The sequence below is a fragment of the Pimephales promelas genome, chromosome 5, assembly GCF_988280905.1.
Source record: "Pimephales promelas chromosome 5, fPimPro1.hap1.1, whole genome shotgun sequence".
Classification (NCBI taxonomy): domain Eukaryota; kingdom Metazoa; phylum Chordata; class Actinopteri; order Cypriniformes; family Leuciscidae; genus Pimephales; species Pimephales promelas.
In genome coordinates this window covers 32528662-32547182 of record NC_142773.1, presented here as the reverse complement: position 1 = coordinate 32547182, position 18521 = coordinate 32528662, and the positions used below count along the sequence as shown (strand labels likewise).

The window sequence follows — 18521 nt, the reverse complement described above, 5'->3', positions numbered from 1 at the left end:
GCCTACAGGCTAAACTACTGTCGGTCTAAAGATCAGTACTGTCTGATCCGTTGCTTTGGCTCAGAATACTGAAACCACTTGAGCACCACTCGCTGACCAATAAAATAACTCCATGGGCAATAAGTAAGATCCATACCGTTACACAGCTCAGGCCGAACATTTTCGCCCTGACGGTGTGAAACATTACATTAGGATGCTAACTTATTGGGAATGATGCTTCTAGCCACTCTTCTCAGACTCTTTGTGAGTCCCTGGTGATTATTCACTATATGAGTCCCGGGCACCTGCCCTTGGGACTTTGGTGTTTGATCCCAGCACGCACAGAGTTTTACACTGTGTTCCCCTAACATGAGATATTGCGCAGTACGAGAGAACCTTTCATAAGAGAACATCTCTAGAAGAGGGAACGAGTACTGCATATCTTTGCCGTTCCTGCAACACGCTCTGGTTCGCTTCTACGATGAACAAACTGATTTTGACAGCCCATCGACCTGTATTTATAGGCCCAGGCCAGGCCTGTCTCGGCTGGACGTGACATTGGATCTGATGTCACCAAGGGCCTCTCTCGATAGGCTGCTGCAGTTGCAGCAGGACAGCCAATAGGCACGCGAGCCGTCTTGGCCATGTCTGCATGCTGCCGCAACACATATTACATTAATTGAAAAATTAAGGATCATTTTTGGCTTCAATATCTCGTGGAAAAGAGGTTTTCCCCTAGCGTAAGATATTACGCAGTGCTCAGTCCCTCTTCTAGAGAAAACGGAGGTTACGTTAGTAACCGAGTACGTTTTCCCATAGTATGGAAGTCAATGGTGCCCCACAACTGACATTCTTCAAAATATCTTCCTTTGTGTTCAGCAGAAAAAAAGAAATTCAGACAGGTTTGGAACAAATTGAGGGTGAATGAATGATGACATAATTGTCATTTTTGGGTGAACTATCCCTTTAAAGAGAGAGTTCAACCAAAAGCTAAATATCTATTCCTGGTCTTGTTAACACTTAGAAAGGAACACAACACTCTAACAGATCCTTCTCAACTCTTAAACACTTATTCTTAGCATTGCCACATGTTCGCCTGGGCAGCGTGTGTGGTGAGTTTGCTATTTCTGAAGGTTCCCATAAGGTGGTGTCATCACACATCCTACTGCCTGCCATGCCTCCTCTCTCTATAGATGACACATAGAGGGACTCTGGGAATGAGTAAGACAGGCTTCATCATCTGTGCATTCTCACGTGTTCCTACTTCTTTATCACTTTACAAATACGTATATCATTCCTTCGATTACTTGAATCAAACCCACAGGCCTTTTTTGTTCTTTCCTCATCTGGAATTCATCACATAAATATGATAACTATTCTCTGAAAGTTGTTAAAAATGGCTCTTTGCTGTAGTATTCATGCTCGTGTTATGGTATGGTGTCATAACTATGAGTCTGATGATGTAAGGAGTTGGTGTGTGTGTGAGTTTTGGCAGGATAGTCCTCACCCACTACTACACTTCTGTATTAGTCAGGCCTTGCTGAGTGACGCTGTGGTACTTATGGTAGGCGGGATCCCTCGCTCTTTCTCTTCATCACTCTACCTGCTTCACCAGACGCTGATCATCACCAATGAATCACCTGCAGTCATGTTTGCAACTTTCGCTGCCAACTGCCTCTGCATCTCCTGAAGCAATCACGTTTTTACATGTGTCCGTGATCAGTTAGTTTCCCTCAAACTTCCTAAAGTCCTTGTAAACTTGCTGTGCAATGTTAACAGCCAGTCATTTTTAGAGATTATACTAGTCCAACCCGATCTCACGGGAATTCGTACGAATTTTACGAGGTGGCTAATTCGTAACAATTCATACGACCTCAGTCGTACAAATTAGTACGATTTTTGCTAAATCGTACATATTTTACGAATTGGCCAATTCGTATGAATTCGTACGAATGACCTACCCCTGACCCCGCCCCTAAACATAACCGTCACGTGGGTTTAGACAAATCGTATGAATTCGCACGAGTGAGGTCGTATGAATTAGTACGAATTAGCCACTTTTTAATCACTCGTACGAATTCGTACGAATTGGTCGTGAGATAGGGTAGACTAGTCATATAACACATTTATACTAAATGTTTCGGGTTTAATAAGTTGTTTGTTTTTGAAAGAAATTAAGGTAACACTTTACAATAAGGTTCATTAGTTAACATTAGTAAATGCATTAACTAACATGAACTAACGATGAGCAATGCATTAGTTACAGTGTTTATTAATCTTTGTTAATGTTAGTTAATACAAATACAGCTGTTCATGGTGCGTTCATGTTAGTTCACAGTCCATTAACTAATGTTAACTAATACAACCTTTGATTTTAATAACGTATTAGTAAATGTTGGAATTAATATTAACTAAGATTAATAAATGCTGAAGAAGTATTGTTCACATATTGTACATGTTAACTAATGTAGTTAACTAATGTACCTTATTGTAAAGTGTTACCGAAATTAATACTAGCAAGGATGCATAAAATTGATCAAAAGTGACAGTAAAGACATTTAGTGTCACTAAAGATTCCCATTTCAAATAAATGCTGTGCCACGGGTTCACAAAAATGTCCAACAGTCCAAAATTGATAATTAAAATATATGTTTCTTGAGCGCCATATTAGCATATTAGAATGATTTCTCAAGGATCATGTGACACTAAAGAGTGGAGTATGAAATAGGGCTTCTTTCCAAAAACTTTTAAAAGGTATTCTTGATAAACATTTGTTATCTTAGTCACCAACAGAAAAATAACTGTCTCAGAAAAGTATACTTAACATAATGCCTATACAAACAGTGTGGTGTCGTGTACATCGTAAAGGTAATGGTTTATAAAAAAATGTTGTTGATACAATGTATCAACATACACATTGGACCCCATTGACTTTCGTTCTATCGACAAAAACATTCTTCTTTATATTGTGTTCAATAGAAGAAGAAACGTTTTTTAGAACGTCATTAGGGCGAGTAAATGACGGCAGAATTTTTATTTTGGGTGATCTATCCCCTTTGTGTAATTTCTGTGGCACATTACAGAATTGTGGAAATAATGACTTCAAACATTTCTGATTATATTTTTAAAAACAATACTGGTGCAGAAATTACACATTTCACTTTAAAGGTGGATGATTTGAATTCACCAGGAAATGGTACAGGTGAGGTCCGCTAAATTGAACACACGAAATGTCCAATTGTCCTGGTAAGATCATTGCAAACAGTATAATATCATCCAGCTCACACCTCACATACATATAGACAAGGACAAATGTCTCAAATGGTGACATAAAAGCTCCTTCGACTTTGTAAAGCTCTTCCCGTATGATTTTAACTCCAGCAGTTGCCAATTTCCAAAGGCGAGATACTAATCTATGCAGGTGATGTCACAGTGTGGGGAAGACTTTTATTTAGTGCTGAATCAGAGGAGACAGCGAGGGAAGCCTCATCATGTTTGCTTGGTCTAAATGTGGACATCCTCCCCGGCAGGCGAGCAGCTGATTCATACTGATGTTTAAACAGAGCGCTCCAGTTAGTTACGCCATTGGAAGTGGGCTGTGGTGTATTTTTGAACACTTATCACGAACACTCATCACGAACGCTCGTGTGAATACAAATTTGAAACCCATGCTTTCTTTGAAAACATTACCAGATTCCCATGAGGGTGCTGTAATTGTTGAGAAAAACTATAATCCATATTTGCTTCCAGCAACAGATCAAAACAAAGAGTGGAATTTCTCCTCGTTAAAATCTCAGAGCTCCAGACAAACAAAATGACCAGAGTGCCATCGGCCCCCTAAAAGGAAATATGTAGGAGCCAAATTACTCCTTTTTTTTTTTTTCAAACTTCAGTTGACAAATTACAGAATCGTTCGAAAAAGATGATTGTTCAGTTATACATTATAATTCATTTATATCTTTTCATAAATAATTGTAACCAAAGTTAAAATGCATTGTAATATTTGCAGATTTCTTTTTACATCTGAAATGTTGCGTGTTTTAATGGTGTAATCATGAATAGATGTGACAAGTATTGTAATGTATTACAACTGTTGTTACAATTATTTATAATTTCCAAAGCATTATAAGGTGCATTACAAGGCATAATTTATGCATTACAAATATTTTTATAATGCATTATATAATTGCTTCAGTGTTTCTACATCAAAAATGTAATTTATTTTATTATAACATGCTTGTCCCTTTGCGAAATCTATGAGCAATTTTTTAAGTAATTTCTTAAGCATTTTTTTATTTTTCAAAATAATTTTAGTACTTAAACTTATTTCAGTTAGTTGCTGAGGCAAGATTTCTAATTTCCATCAATTTTTTTAAGTTTATATTTTATTTTAGCTTTATTTCTGTTACTAAAACCTTTTAATAGTTTTAGTTAATAATAACAGTGATGTAAATATCTGCAAAACAGTGGGGGTGGCGGGACATGCCACCCTTTTACACAAACAACCAGTTGATCACAGCAACAATTTCTGAGTCAACAAAAATAACGTTTTCATAAGAGCTATTTTCAAAGTTTACCTACTCAGTGCAAACTTGATTTGTTTTATTTTTGTTGCTGTCTGAAGCCGTGGATCTGTGCATCTCCCAGCAATTTGAATTCCATGTCACAGACAAAACAAGTAATTTCCTGCCACGCATAGAGTTTTCAAGAACTAAACAAAAATAATTTATAGTTTATGTAGATTTATTCAGGTTATTGAATATGTTCAAAACCTTTTTCACAAAACAAAATACACATGTAGTATCAAGCAATACCTGCTGAAGTCACAAAAGGGTTTAAACCCTCAAAGCTTGTTTCATACTGTAGAATAAACAGTGAATCTCAAAATCGCACACCTTCAATGAACTATTTACTGCTTCTGCATTTGTGTATGTTTGCATCCTATTTTATTGCGAATGCGACTATTTATAATTGAGTTACAGTTTAATCAATTCTGTACCACAGAGAGCAGCTGCCCGGGGCCATAAATGATCCAAATAAACTTCAACAGAAGAAAAGATATCAAAAATGACTGCTCTGTCATTCAATTACAAGATGTGATCATAAACTGCATTAAATCACATAGAAACTAAAGCCTGACACCCATGACAGCACAACATGGCAAATCTGTGAGAGAAAAGAGTATGTTAGTTAACACGAGTGACTTTGTGATATGTTTACAACATTCATAATCGTATATTTTGGACTTTTACACAGCCAGTAAGCACCACTGCAAAATGAACTTTCAGAAAGCTCACGAAATTGAGGAAGATTTGAACTGGAATCCTAATATTTAGAAAAAAAGAAAAACACATCCTGTACAGGTCAGGTGATGCAACACATTTCCTGTTAAACGTCTATATATATATATATATAGTCTTCTTGGTCATTGATGGGTAAAATTTAAATGGCTCGCAAATCTTTTTTGACAAGCTACAGTTCTTTTGCCTGATTTTTTGGCAAAGCGCTGAGATGTCATAAATTACACTTCACCTTCAACAGAAGATTTTCTGATCCTTTTCAAAGCTGTTTCACTTTTGCTGAAACACTAACTTCTGCACATGAAATGTTGTATTTCATAAACACCCTACTGTACACAATATAAGTCTGATGCTTTCTACCCAGTAAGAGCCCTTAAATCACAGCTCTCCTGAAGAACAGTGTACTTGCCTCAGTGTCCGTCAGACAAGCGTTTCCCATCTTATAAATAAGTGCTCTGACCCTTCAGGGTCAAAGTGAACGGATATCCTCAGAAGGGCATGCCACCAGTGATCTGTCGGGCCACCTGCTCCTCCGTACTCTCCTCCTTCTCGCTGCCTCGCTCCTTGTTCCAGTCCTTCAGGCCCTCTGGCAGTGATGTGTCCTCGTCCATGCTCCCCGTTCCCTCCACGAAATCTTCATATGTCGACTTTTCAGCAAACGGCCTTCGGCCCAGAAGCTCCACCATGTCGTTCTTATCCAGCACCTCCATCTCCAGTAGACGCAGTGCCACCTAGTGGTGAAGAGAGAGAATTACTGTTGCTCTCTGAACACAGTTCTTTTGACATGACGATGTGATGAAAATGAGTCAATGTAAAACGCATTGATCCTGGTTATGGCCTGCCATACCTTTTCCACCTCAGCCTTCTTCTCAGAGAGCAGCTGATGTGTGCGCTCATAGGCCATGCCGATGAGGTTTCTGACCTCCGTGTCGATGAGGCGGGCCGTGGCCTCGCTGTAGGGTTTCTCCAGAACCATCTCTCCCTGCCGCGGCAGGTCAAATGACACCTGTCCTACCTTTTCATTCATGCCAAACTGCACAATCTGTAGACAGAAGAGTAACAGTTTGCAGCTGGGGTCTGTGGAATGATTTATTCAAAAGGTGCAGCACGCACATCCAGAACCATAAAACTGGGCGCTGGGTAGACACCAGAACATGCTCCTTAGCAATTTTAATAGTTGCTCACCACGTGTCGTTTCGGGGCCAAGCCCTTCATCAGACACAAAAAAGTGGGGAGACACACCTCCATATATACAGCCATGCATAGTCACATGATCACACACATCCATGACAGGACCAATCAAGAGAAAAAGCAATTACATCAGAAAACAGATAAAAACATGTAAGAAGTCTATATCCAACATGTATAATAGAAAAGAATCCATTAGAAATATATTAGATAGCTAAGCAAAGGCTAAAACACGGCCTAGAAAAATTCATTAAAAAAGTGCCTCTACCACTATTAACAATATTGATAGATGAGCAAGAATGTAAATACATGAAGGATACCACAAGGATATATGTAACACACCATTGTGGTATCCTTCATGTATTTACATTCTTGCTGATTCATTCTACATACATTACATACATTGTATTTACATTGCAATGCAATAGGCATATTTGTTTTCAATGTGCTGTACACAGTAAACCAATCACAACAGACTGAGCTGTCTGGCCAATCAGAGCAGAGTAGCTTGTGGAAAAGAGGGATTTAGAGAGATTTATCTGACGAGTCTTTTGAGAATCAGTGAAAATGCGGTGATGTGCAAATGTATATTATGAGGAAATTAAACTTTTATTTATTTTTTTACCCTTTGATGCATCATGTAAACCTATTGTATGAGACTCCAAAACAACATTAGGAAACTAAAATAGCATAATAGGGGCACTTTCTAGGGGAGTTTAGTTTCTTATTTTTTATCAATGTTGAAAACAGTTGTGTTGCTTAATATTTTTGTGGAAACTGTGGTTAAAAAAAAAACATGATTATTTGATGGATAGAAAATTCAATAGAACAAAACTGATTTGAAATAGAAATCTTTTGAAACATTATCAATGTCTTCACTGGCATTTTTGGTCAGTTTAATGTATCCTTGCTGAGGAAAAATAATTAATTTTTATTTGAGAATTGAGAATAATTGAGAATTCCTATGGATCACATGACATAGCCAGTCATGGGAGGAGCAAAGTCTCCTCAGGTGCATTTAATGAGTGATAAGGTAGTTTGGTGTGTGCCATATGCAATGGAAACAGACTGTCCTTTCTTTCTCTCCTCTCGTCTTTGAAGAGTTGATGTGTTCCTGACAATGTAAGTTTGTGCCCTTTTGATTTGTTAATTCCTGAGATTGCGTTTGTCTAATTCTGAAATGTTCTATGTGATTGTTTCTTACTATTTTGATGTTGAATTGTTTAGGATTGGATTATGTGATTAATGATTTATTAGTTGAAGTTCTATGGTGTTGATTATATTTAGTTATAAAAACCATACAACTCTTATCTGATTCCAATTCTACCCTATGGCCTGATTCATCTGTTACAAGTATAGAGACATCCCTAAACACAGTAAAACAGCACAAATTCAAAATTTAAGTAAAATCCTATCAAACGCAAATCAGGAATCATCCACTGCAATGTATGAACCACAAATTATACTTTCCAATGATCAAATCAAATAAATGTGTGACTCACCTGTGCATAGGCACTCTGTGTCACCTTCTTCAGGTCATCCTGTGCCCCTGTGGTAATGCGACCAAAAAAGATCTCCTCAGACACGCGTCCACCCAGCGTCATGCACATCCTGTCCAGCAGCTGCTCCTTGGTGTAAAGGTACTGCTCTTTAGGCAAATACTGGGCATAGCCCAAACCCTTCCCACGTGGGATGATGGACACCTGAAATGACCAACGATATGACTGAGTACACTGAAAAAGCACAGAAGTACTGGTGAGTAAGTGGGAGTTTTACTTTAAGCAAAGGGTCAGCGTGCTCAAGGAACCAGCCAGCTACAGCATGACCAGCCTCATGGTAAGCCACAGTCTTCTTCTCCTCTGGCTGTAGCACCTGCGTCTTCTTCTCAAGACCTAAACATGCAGACAGCTGTATGAACTTCACACAAAACTATGCATGCCGTCTAATATTGTAATAACTATGCATGCCGTCTAATATTGAAAGTGCGATTTCCAAATTTCACATCTGTCACTTACCACCAATTACTCGTTCGATGGCTTGCTCAAAGTGTTTTTGGTTGATGGCGTCAGAAAGGTGGCGGGCTGCAATTAGTGCAGCCTCGTTGCACACATTAGCGATGTCCGCACCTGTCAGTGAGCATTGAAAATCAGTTTACAGCTCATAAACAACTTTTAAAACCAAAATAAAAAGTCTTTACATGCCTGAAAAACCGGGTGTTAGAGCAGCCATTTTCCTTGCCAGATTTTCTCTGTTCAAGTCTGCAACCAGCTTTAGTGGTCTCAGATGGACTTTGAATATAGAAGCTCTGCCTTTGATATCCGGTGGTCCTGCAATTATTATGCATTTGTATAAAACATACATTACCTTTTGAAAATATATTGTAATATGGACAGTAATATATTGTATATCTGTCTATCATAAAAGCTAGCTTATGCAACACTCGTTCCCTCATCTAGCGAGAACCGAGGTTACGTTAGTAATAGAGTACCTTTTCAACATTAATAAAACTAAATGTTTCTTGACCAAACATTAGAATGGTAGTGCCATACATACTTAATTATAATAAATTCTCACTTAATGAGGAAATTGCTTTTTAATTGGCTGCAATTTAAGTTCCCTAGTTCAAATGGTTTCATTTAAAATCTACTATAAAAAAAATTCAACTCTTACCGATGTATATCTGTCTATCAAACCGCCCGGGCCTCATCAGAGCTGGATCTAGAATATCTGGCCTATTGGTGCCTGCCAGCACTACAACATTGGTAGCAGTGTTAAATCCTATACAGGAGAGAAAGATATAAATTTGCATATAATTACATCAAATCATTGTATTACTGACTTTAAATAAAGATCTAGAGTTTGAGACCAATAAAACGCTCATAATTGGATTATGATTTATAACCCAAAGAAATTATAATGTATAAGAACATCTAAAATCAAAGCATGGAAACTACTGTTTTTCAGATACAAACCATCCATCTCAACTAGTAACTGGTTGAGTGTGTTCTCTTGTTCACTCTGTCCACCGAAGTTGCCTCTGCCTCTCTTTCGTCCTACAGCGTCGATCTCATCTATAAAGAGAATGCATGGGGCATTCTTCCGTGCTAATACAAAGAGATCCCGAACCTACCCAAAAAGAGTGAGTCACACTGTGAACTAAGTTGGCTGAAGACCATAAAGCTCATCATAGGATGACAGACAGTGCACTTACCCTGGCTGGCCCAACTCCTACAAACATCTCTAAGAACTCTGATCCATTCACAGTGATGAAGGGAACGTTAGCCTCTCCTGCAGTCGCTTTAGCTAGTAAAGTCTTTCCTGTGCCCGGGGGTCCAGTCAAAATAGCCCCCTAAACAAGTAGATTAAACAGTCTTTTGAAATCTCAGTTCACTTTTACTAAATTACAAGCTGGTGGTTATGCATATTTCAAAGTCTTGCGCTACCTTTGGAATCTTGGCACCCAAATCCTGGTACTGTTTTGGGTTCTTGAGAAAGTTAACAAATTCCATGATCTCCAGCTTGGCCTCCTCACAGCCTGCCACATCCTTGAACTTGATGTCTATTTCGTCTCGTAGTACTTTAGCAGTGGTCTCACTGACACTGAATAGCCCACCCATGCCCCTCCCCGGCCGCCCTCCTCCGGCTGGCCCTCTCCTCAGCATGAACAGCAAGAACCCAATGATCAGTACGGTGGGAAACATGCTAAGGAGGAATGACCTGAAAAAGATAGAAGAATATGATTAAAACTTATGATTAAAAAACAAAACTGCCCAGTATTTAAACCTTTGGTTTGACTGAGGATACCAAAATCAATTCTGATGTCCTCTCCTAAATTATTTCTTGTTCTTTCTTTACATTATCTCTAAATTGCTTCCAATTGGTAATGTATAACTGCACATTTAAGTCAATGTCTCACCCATCACTTTCTGTGGAATAGACCACCGGCACTCTGTTCTCTCCTTCAATACCCATCTCTATCTGAACGGTCTCCAGGTTCCGCTCAAATGTGTCCACGCTGCCGATATTGAACCACACGTATTGCTGTTTGAAGATAAGATCACAGTTCATTGTGTGTCATTATCATGATAGTCTTTATAGACTTTAAGACATACACAATCGAACTTTTGTGGTTGGTTGGATTTTTTTTTCTTCATGTTTTTGAAAGAATTATCTTACCAAGTTTGCATTTATTTGACTTCATCAAAAATAAGAATAAAAACTGTGAAATATTACAATTTAAAATAAGATTTTAATATATTTTACTTTTCAACAGTTGTGCTGCTTGTAAATTTGAATTCTTTGATGAATAGAAATTTCAAAAGAACACCATTTATTTAAAATCAAAATCTTTCGTAACATAATAAATGTCTTTACAGTCAATTTTGATAAATGTAATACATTCTTGCTGAATAAAAGTAATAATTTCATAAATATATCTAATAATAGATTAATAGAAATTTATATATATATATAATTTCATAAATAATCTTACTGACATTTTGGGGTCAGTAAGATTATTTATTTATATATGCAGCATGTATGTGTATATATATATATATATATATATATCTCTTACTGACCCCAAAATTTTGAAAGGCAGTGTATGTCAGCCTGGCTCATATATTATAAGTTGATCCTATTAACTTAAACTCACCCCATCAACTGGAGTTTTACCAGGGGTGAAGATGACTTTTACATATCGCTTGTTTACAACCTCCAATCTGTCAACCTAGAAAAGATACAATACATAACTTCACCGGTCAAAGTTTAAGTGTAGCTAGAAAGAAACATCAAACAACATTAATTGAAAACTCAGATCAAAAATAATTACATACCACTCCTTTAGCAAGGTAACCATTTACAAAGTCTTTCCAGGTGACCTCCCTTCCTCCATCTCGAAAGAAGAAATAATATGTGACAGCTGCCCAGAAGGCTGATCCACACAGGAAATATAAACGAAACTCTTTATCGTCCCACGGCACATCACCCTGCATGAGAGTGACAGAGAAATAAGGACCTGTGTTTAAAATCTGAATGAAATAGAAATTCACTCTATGAATGTTATTGATATTATTGTAAACGATTCATCCATGTATAATTTATTTTGTCGTTTTTGTATGACCCTGTAATTCAAAACGTCATAACTCGATCTTCGTTGAAACGGAAGACTTTTCTTATTTTGTCTGCTTAAACCTTTAAAACTTTTTCGATAATCCTTTTCACTTGCATCGGAATGTTTAGACGGCATGGACGATGATATCATCCATCGGCCCAACCATAAAAAAAAGTACTCGGGGTAAATATCATAACATCGACCTCACTAAATAGAGTAGTTAACAAGCTTTTTAATAATACTAATAATTTCTACAGAATGTTTAACCTTTTGGAGACGGCTGTACCACGTGGATTCATCTTTCCGCCCCCCTCTTTTTCCTCCTCCGCCTCCTCCTCCACTACTTCCACCTCCACCGGCGGTCTTCTGAGCATTGGTTGGTTTGGGCTCTAGGTTAAAACAGATAAAGAAAACAGAATGGCATTATATAAAATCCTATTAACTTGAATTATAAGCTTATCAAATATATTACCTTTGACTTCAGCGTTGGATGGCTCACCGTTTTTTGGCCCACCATTTTTATTATTAGGAAAGTATTTTTCAAATCCTTAAATGCAAGAAGAAAAAATGCCATTAGCAGAAGATTCTAAGTATGGCCCAGTTTAATGCACCTCTATCTCAGAATTAATGAGATTTTCACACCTTTGGGGGGTTTGGAGCATAAGCTTCTATAGGTGCCTAAGACCTGAGAGAGCAAAGATCTTCTGTCTAGGACGATTTGTCCAACACCCTGAACCTTCGAAAACCAAATACATTGAGATGATCAATATACATAATCACAACTGCTGAACAACAGACTGCTGTAAAAATTAAATGATACTCAATTAACAATTTGGTCCCTCAGATTGCCAGACTTGGTTTAAGGAAGACCATGACGTTGACAGTGTTCATTGCTCCTGAAGGAACTTGCAGTTTTCTGCCCTTTCTAAGGTTTTCTTGAGGGTTTTGCCAGAGAAGCTCAAATTCCTGAATTATTTTTAAAGTGTAAAAGTGCTTTTAAAGATCGTCATTTGTAAAGTTAGCCCATTGGGAATTGTGTAACTACTATTTTCAACAGATACTATGAAAACAAGCAGTGAAATGGCAATAATGTTCTGAATTGTTTTTATATCTATAATAACAATGTTTACACGAATTAATGAAACATTAGACAAGTAACGTCGAGCCATCAACAGCACAGACTGTAGTTTTAGAAGCGGTCTTCGTTAGATTTGAGGGTATAACGGATTTAATGAGAAGAACCGTGACATAACGTGTTACCCAACGCAATGTCATGCAGGCCGACCCTTGTTTTCTATCAACCTCTCCGGTCTATAGCACCGCAGTCTGCATCAGACAAGACAACCAGATGACACGAATGATAAAATGCGTATTTGTAATATCAGATCACAGCATATGGTGAAGAGGTGATGCATACATGGATGATGAAAGATCCATTGAAAAACATTTACCGAATGCACGCGGTTTGTTGATCTGACATTTGGCAGCAGGGCGTGAAGAAGGTTCCTGCAGCCTCTTGACAGATGCAGATATCGGTGTGCCATTATGGCACTGTGCGCTTGTGACTCTGTTTAATACAGAAAACAAGACATCGAACGAAAAGTTTTGACAACATGAACTTGAAATTGACTGTTGTCCATTGCGATTTACTTCCGGTGTGCGCTGGTGACGCAGTCACTGTAAATATCTTTTGTTAACCCTCTGTGGTCTGGTGTTACTTTCCTGCACGTTCTCCTTATTATAGCTATTACTTAACGTGTTATTAACATTACTTTAAATACATTAGCAGAATCCAAATTTCTTTTGAACACGTTTTATTTTGATATATCTGTGGTTCTTCAAGTGATTAAGTATTTTACAAGAGTAAAGTATTAACACCCGCCAAATGCGGGTAAAAAGCAGCTGGTCACGTCATTTACCATTTGTTTTGTTTTTCACCTTGGGCATGAGCCTTTCTAATTGACAGCCTAACAGCAATGAAAAGTTATGACTTCATTTTTATTCGTTTTTATATTTATCATTCATATATAGCTATATATGCTTGATATGGTGAAAATCTAGCACATGATGATATCATTGCATCAGACTTGTAGCCAATAAGGGAAAACTTTAATTTTAAATGTTAATGTTTGGATTTTTGAAATAAATAATTTTTGCTCTCATCATTAAAAGGTGTTTTCACTGGATAACTTACTTTTTATTATTAATGAAAAAAACGGCTCTAATCTTGTTACAAACTATCTTTACAAATATTAAATGGACTATTCATATGTTGCTGTGTCTGCCTGCATTGCGTCTAGATCATAGACTGTAAAAACCGGGTTGAAGAAATATTGTTTAGGCCACTTTGTTTGATATAATCACAACAATTTAACGCAAGTATGGGAATTGAACTCAGATCTTCTTGATTAAAGCCCAAAGCTCTATCAACTGAGCCAGCGCATCTATTGCGGGTTTAGTTTTATTTTTTGGAAAAATAAATATAGAAATATAATTTGACACAAGAGGGCAGTATAGCCCTATTTATGGTTCTGAGTTTAAACTAAACCGTGACATCTACACGTTTTCCAAATTGGACCAACGTGATTATTTCACGTCTTGTCGTGATATGGGTTGGGCACTGAAGTTACAGTTTCTTCCCGTTGCTAAGCAATGGAACTAGATCGAGTATTTAAGGTTATAAGGTTTATTATACTCCTTTATACTTTAAGGAGTATAAAGGTTTAATCATAACATTTGTAAAACATTATCCCCTAACTTTCTTACAAAGTTTTTAGCGGAAGTTTATTTTTGTTCCCAAAATGTTCTCTTAAACCCCCCCAAAAATGCTTAGCTATAACATTGTTAAAGCATACAATTTTATTAATCTCACAACTAAAACATCAAAATCTAACAGGTTTATGAATGGCATCCACATAAATTATTAGAAGTTCTGCGTAGGCTACAGTAAATGCCCAACATTACATGTAGAACTCCGTAAAGTCACTCATGCGTCTTGACTGCGGTGTTTGCTCAGAGCACTCATCATCAGTCTTTGCTTGTCTTGGTTCTTGCAGAAGAATAATCCAGGAATCTGTATTAATAGTGTTCTACTATTCTCTCTTCTAGTTGTCCAGCTGCTCCCCCAGTTAGCAGCATTGAGCTCTGTTCTCTGTCACTGTGTGCACGGTAGAGTTTTTCCTCATAGCCTAAAAAAGAAGATCATGCAAAAGTGTAAACATAGAGAATACACATACATTAAGATCACAAGCAATATTGACATTGAAAACTTTCAAAATTAGCCAGCCTAATTAGCAATCAGAAATTATGTAAAGACTAATTTATTAAAAGTATAAATATGATAAATTATTAGTATCTTTTTTGTTTCTGTAATTTAAAACATATACTTAATCCATATATCCAATATCTTAATCCAATAAAAGTTTTAAAAATGGATATTTTTCTTACACAAATGCTTCGCTTCAAAAGGCCTTTATAAGTCATGTGGTGGATTACTTTTATCATGGATGGATGCGCCTTGATAGACGGCCATTCACTGCCATTCTAAAAGTCAATTTAAATATAATTCCGTTTGTATTCGTCTGTAAGAAGAATGTCATATACACCTATGCCTTGAGGGTGTGTAAATCATGGGCTAATTCTCATTTTTGGATGTCTTTTGGATGAGATCCTTTATGGTCTGTGCTTTTAGCACTAAAGCTCTAGGAGTTAAGAGTTGCTCTAGGAGTGGGGCGGCAGTGGCTCAGTGGTTCATGTGGGTTGTCTACGAACTGAAAGGTTGGTGGTTCAATCCTCGGTTCCACCTGACCAAGTGTCGAGGTGTCCATGAGCAAGACACCTAACCCCAGCTGCTCCCGACGAGCTGGATGGCATGCCTTGCATGGCTGACACCGCCGTCGGTGTATGAAAGAGTGTGTGAATGGGTGAATGTGAGGCAAACTGTAAAGCGCTTTGGTGGCCATTAGGTCTATGAAGGCGCTATATAAATGCAGTCCATTTACCATTTACCAAGAGTTGAACATTTATGTCTCAGATATAATAATAATAATAATAATAATAGTGTAAATAGGTTAGCAATATGTTGGCTTTCTTAAACCAATAAAATTATTTCCTAACATTTGAACAAGATTACTATAATCTGTAGCCTACTATAATGTAAAGGTAATTCTATGAAGATTTACAACAAAAGTTACAAAACCACTTACAAGGCTCTTTAGCTCCCATGTCCATTCACCTCTGCAGGTTTGTTTGCTTCAATAGTTGCCAGATTGTGTCCTTTACATGGAGCATCAGCACCAGAGTAATTACCTGAAATATTTGGTGTAAAAACATGGTCTGTCAACATAAAACGATATTACAAGCACAAACATTGCAAGAAACACAAATGACAGAAAATAGTTTTAGACTAAACGCTCCTTCCAATTCTTCCATTAACGTTACATCTATATGAATTACTGAAATATTATTAACTTTTACTTTCAAAAGACATTAAGATCACTTTTAAGTAGCAAAAATACAGTATTCGTATGCATAAAACACAATACCGGTATTATAGGCTAACGTTACCTGGTTGTAAATGGAGACTTTATTGTGTCATCGGTAACTTAATCATCTTGAATGTAATAAGCTAGTAATAAAATTCTTAGTAAAAATCAAAGCTAGTAATAATTGCATTAAAGAGCTCTCTTAATGTAATTCTTACTAGTAAAAACTGATTTAGAGAGCTCTCTAATGTAGCCTAATTCTTACTAGTAATGCAATTGCAGAGCTCTGCAATTCAATTAAAGAGCTTTGCAATTATATTCTTACTAGTAAAAATCAAATTAAAGAGCTCTCTTATCGTAATTGTTATTAGTACGAATTTAATTAGAGAGCTCTATAATTGTAATTGCTACTAGTAGGAATTAAATTGTAAAGCTCTCTAATTGAATTCTTACTGGTAAAAATGCAATAATGACGATTAAGGCACAATTAAGGTACAATTTAAGCTAAAACGGCTTGCCATACAACACTCCAGTAGCCTACCAAGTGCGCAGCCTGCGCACGACCCATCTACGGCAAGCCCCGAGGGGAAAAACACATTGCACGCATACAACGAGCGCCAGAACATCATTACCGGTATTATAGTAACAGACTTTGTTGGATTATGTCATGTAATATATCTAACAAAGTCTCTTACGATAATAATAATAATAATAAAGCTTTTGAGGACAGTTACACTGTATTGAGACAGTTGTGAAATAGTAGGCCAAATATTTTTAGTTTTTAACAATAGGCTTGTTGTTATGTTTCTCAGTTTTGTCATAATTTTAGCAAATAATTTCTATTATATGTTTTGAGACAGTTTTAAGACTGTTAAAACTTTTTTTTATTTAAAGTCCCTGTGAAATCAAAATTAAACCTATTTATTTTGTTAGCGCATATTACTAGTCTTGTGGTGAACAATTAATCCGTGCAAGTAAATATATATTAAAAAAATTTTTTACCTTGGTAATCTTTAATCAAAATCTGAATAGTTACTTCCGGTCTGGAACGGTTTCTGACGTAGGTTTCACAGCTTGGGTGGGGAAACGCTTAACCACTCCCCTCAAACCGTTAGTTTGCTTTGAGCGAGAGATGGAGAGGAGGAGCGCTAGAGTAAAACCCTGCCCTCTGTTCAATATTCCGTTTCACTTGGAAATACGTCACAGCACTGGAGAAAAATCGTTTGCAACTTCCGGTCCAGTCCACAGGGACTTTAAGTAGGCATCTATTTTCTTTTTATTAAGTATTAATTTTGTTCTAGCCTAATACATAACCTAAGTGTATTCATTTATAATGTATCATTATTGCGTGACATTTTTGTCAATAATCGTCAAACACAGGTAACTCCGCGTCATGGGAGGGGCCCCCAAATCAAATTCTGCTTAGGGCCCCCAAAAGGCTCGGGCCGGCTGTGAGCGATTCGCTAAATAAAATTGAAGATAGCCTGTTCTTCACATGTTTATCCGATACAATTTGATAGGAGGCGCTGTCTCGAAAAACTAGGGGTCTGAGAATGCGGGACTCTGGGTGCAGGGGCACTGTAGATGCAGGTCTCCGAGTCTGCAGCTTCATACTACTCCTCAAGGGGCCAAATTTTTCTTCTTTGTCGCCATCTCTGTTCGAAATCTGAAGTTGCAGTCATTTGTGGAATGATCAACTTTATGTGAGTTGTAGTTCAACACCGCACAGCGTGGATTAACACGATGTTTGAGGAGACTACGGCTGTCGGTCACCGCGCCGATGTGGATACTGGCATTCAGAATCACAGATTATTATTTTTGGAAGAATGATAATAATTTTCACCAGAAAATGTCATCTTAACTATTAAAACATCCACTTTTGTTCTGGTTCTGACAGTAAATCGTGCTGATTAAATCGAACAATCGCTTATAAGTTATCATATCTTCCAATACCATGCAAATTATGGTTCTCAAATTGTTAATGTTTACAACGTCAGCAAGCATTGCATGACTACATATCCTTCAGATATGTATCCTTGTTTTCGCATGTAAACAAGTAACAAATTTATACGTTTATTTCTATCAAGTACTGTGAGAAGAGGATAAATCTCGACCACCTCCAACATCATCACATGCAACATAGCCTACTAGCCTATGGAGCTATAAAAGAGTTAAACATTACAACAAAACACTATCTGGTCAAGCAAATCATGCAGGCCTATGTCCTTCAGAAAAGAACAGACCAGTTGTTTTTGGTGTTTAATTATTAATAATGGCACAGCACACTATAAAACCTAAAATGTTGCAACCGCACATTTTTTATGGTAAATTTCAGGCAACCACAGCTGAGATTTTTTTTGTATGTAGTGCATAGTGTATGTGCGTATAAAGGATCATATGCTGTATTTCTAACCAGTCATCTTTTCAATTTACATTTGTATGCAGCACAGTAGCCTC

The 18521-nt window shown here is 37.2% G+C and overlaps 2 protein-coding genes across 2 annotated transcripts in view; one reads left to right on the top strand and one right to left on the bottom strand.

The window, feature by feature from the left end:
- plcd1b (phospholipase C, delta 1b) overlaps nt 1–18521 on the top strand; it is an 80333-nt gene that overhangs the window by 48283 nt on the left and 13529 nt on the right. The window lies entirely within an intron of this gene.
- Nucleotides 5251–13250, bottom strand: afg3l2 (AFG3 like matrix AAA peptidase subunit 2). Its single transcript, XM_039677197.2, has 17 exons — nt 13032–13250; nt 12223–12316; nt 12053–12127; nt 11848–11969; nt 11303–11455; nt 11122–11196; nt 10384–10508; nt 9911–10184; nt 9679–9816; nt 9440–9593; nt 9138–9245; nt 8669–8794; nt 8483–8593; nt 8244–8359; nt 7970–8170; nt 6127–6321; nt 5251–6010 (listed from the first exon to the last, which is right to left on the bottom strand). The coding sequence occupies exons 1-17, from the start codon at nt 13122–13124 to the stop codon at nt 5768–5770; spliced, it is 2403 nt and encodes an 800-aa protein (XP_039533131.1). The 5' UTR covers nt 13125–13250; the 3' UTR covers nt 5251–5767.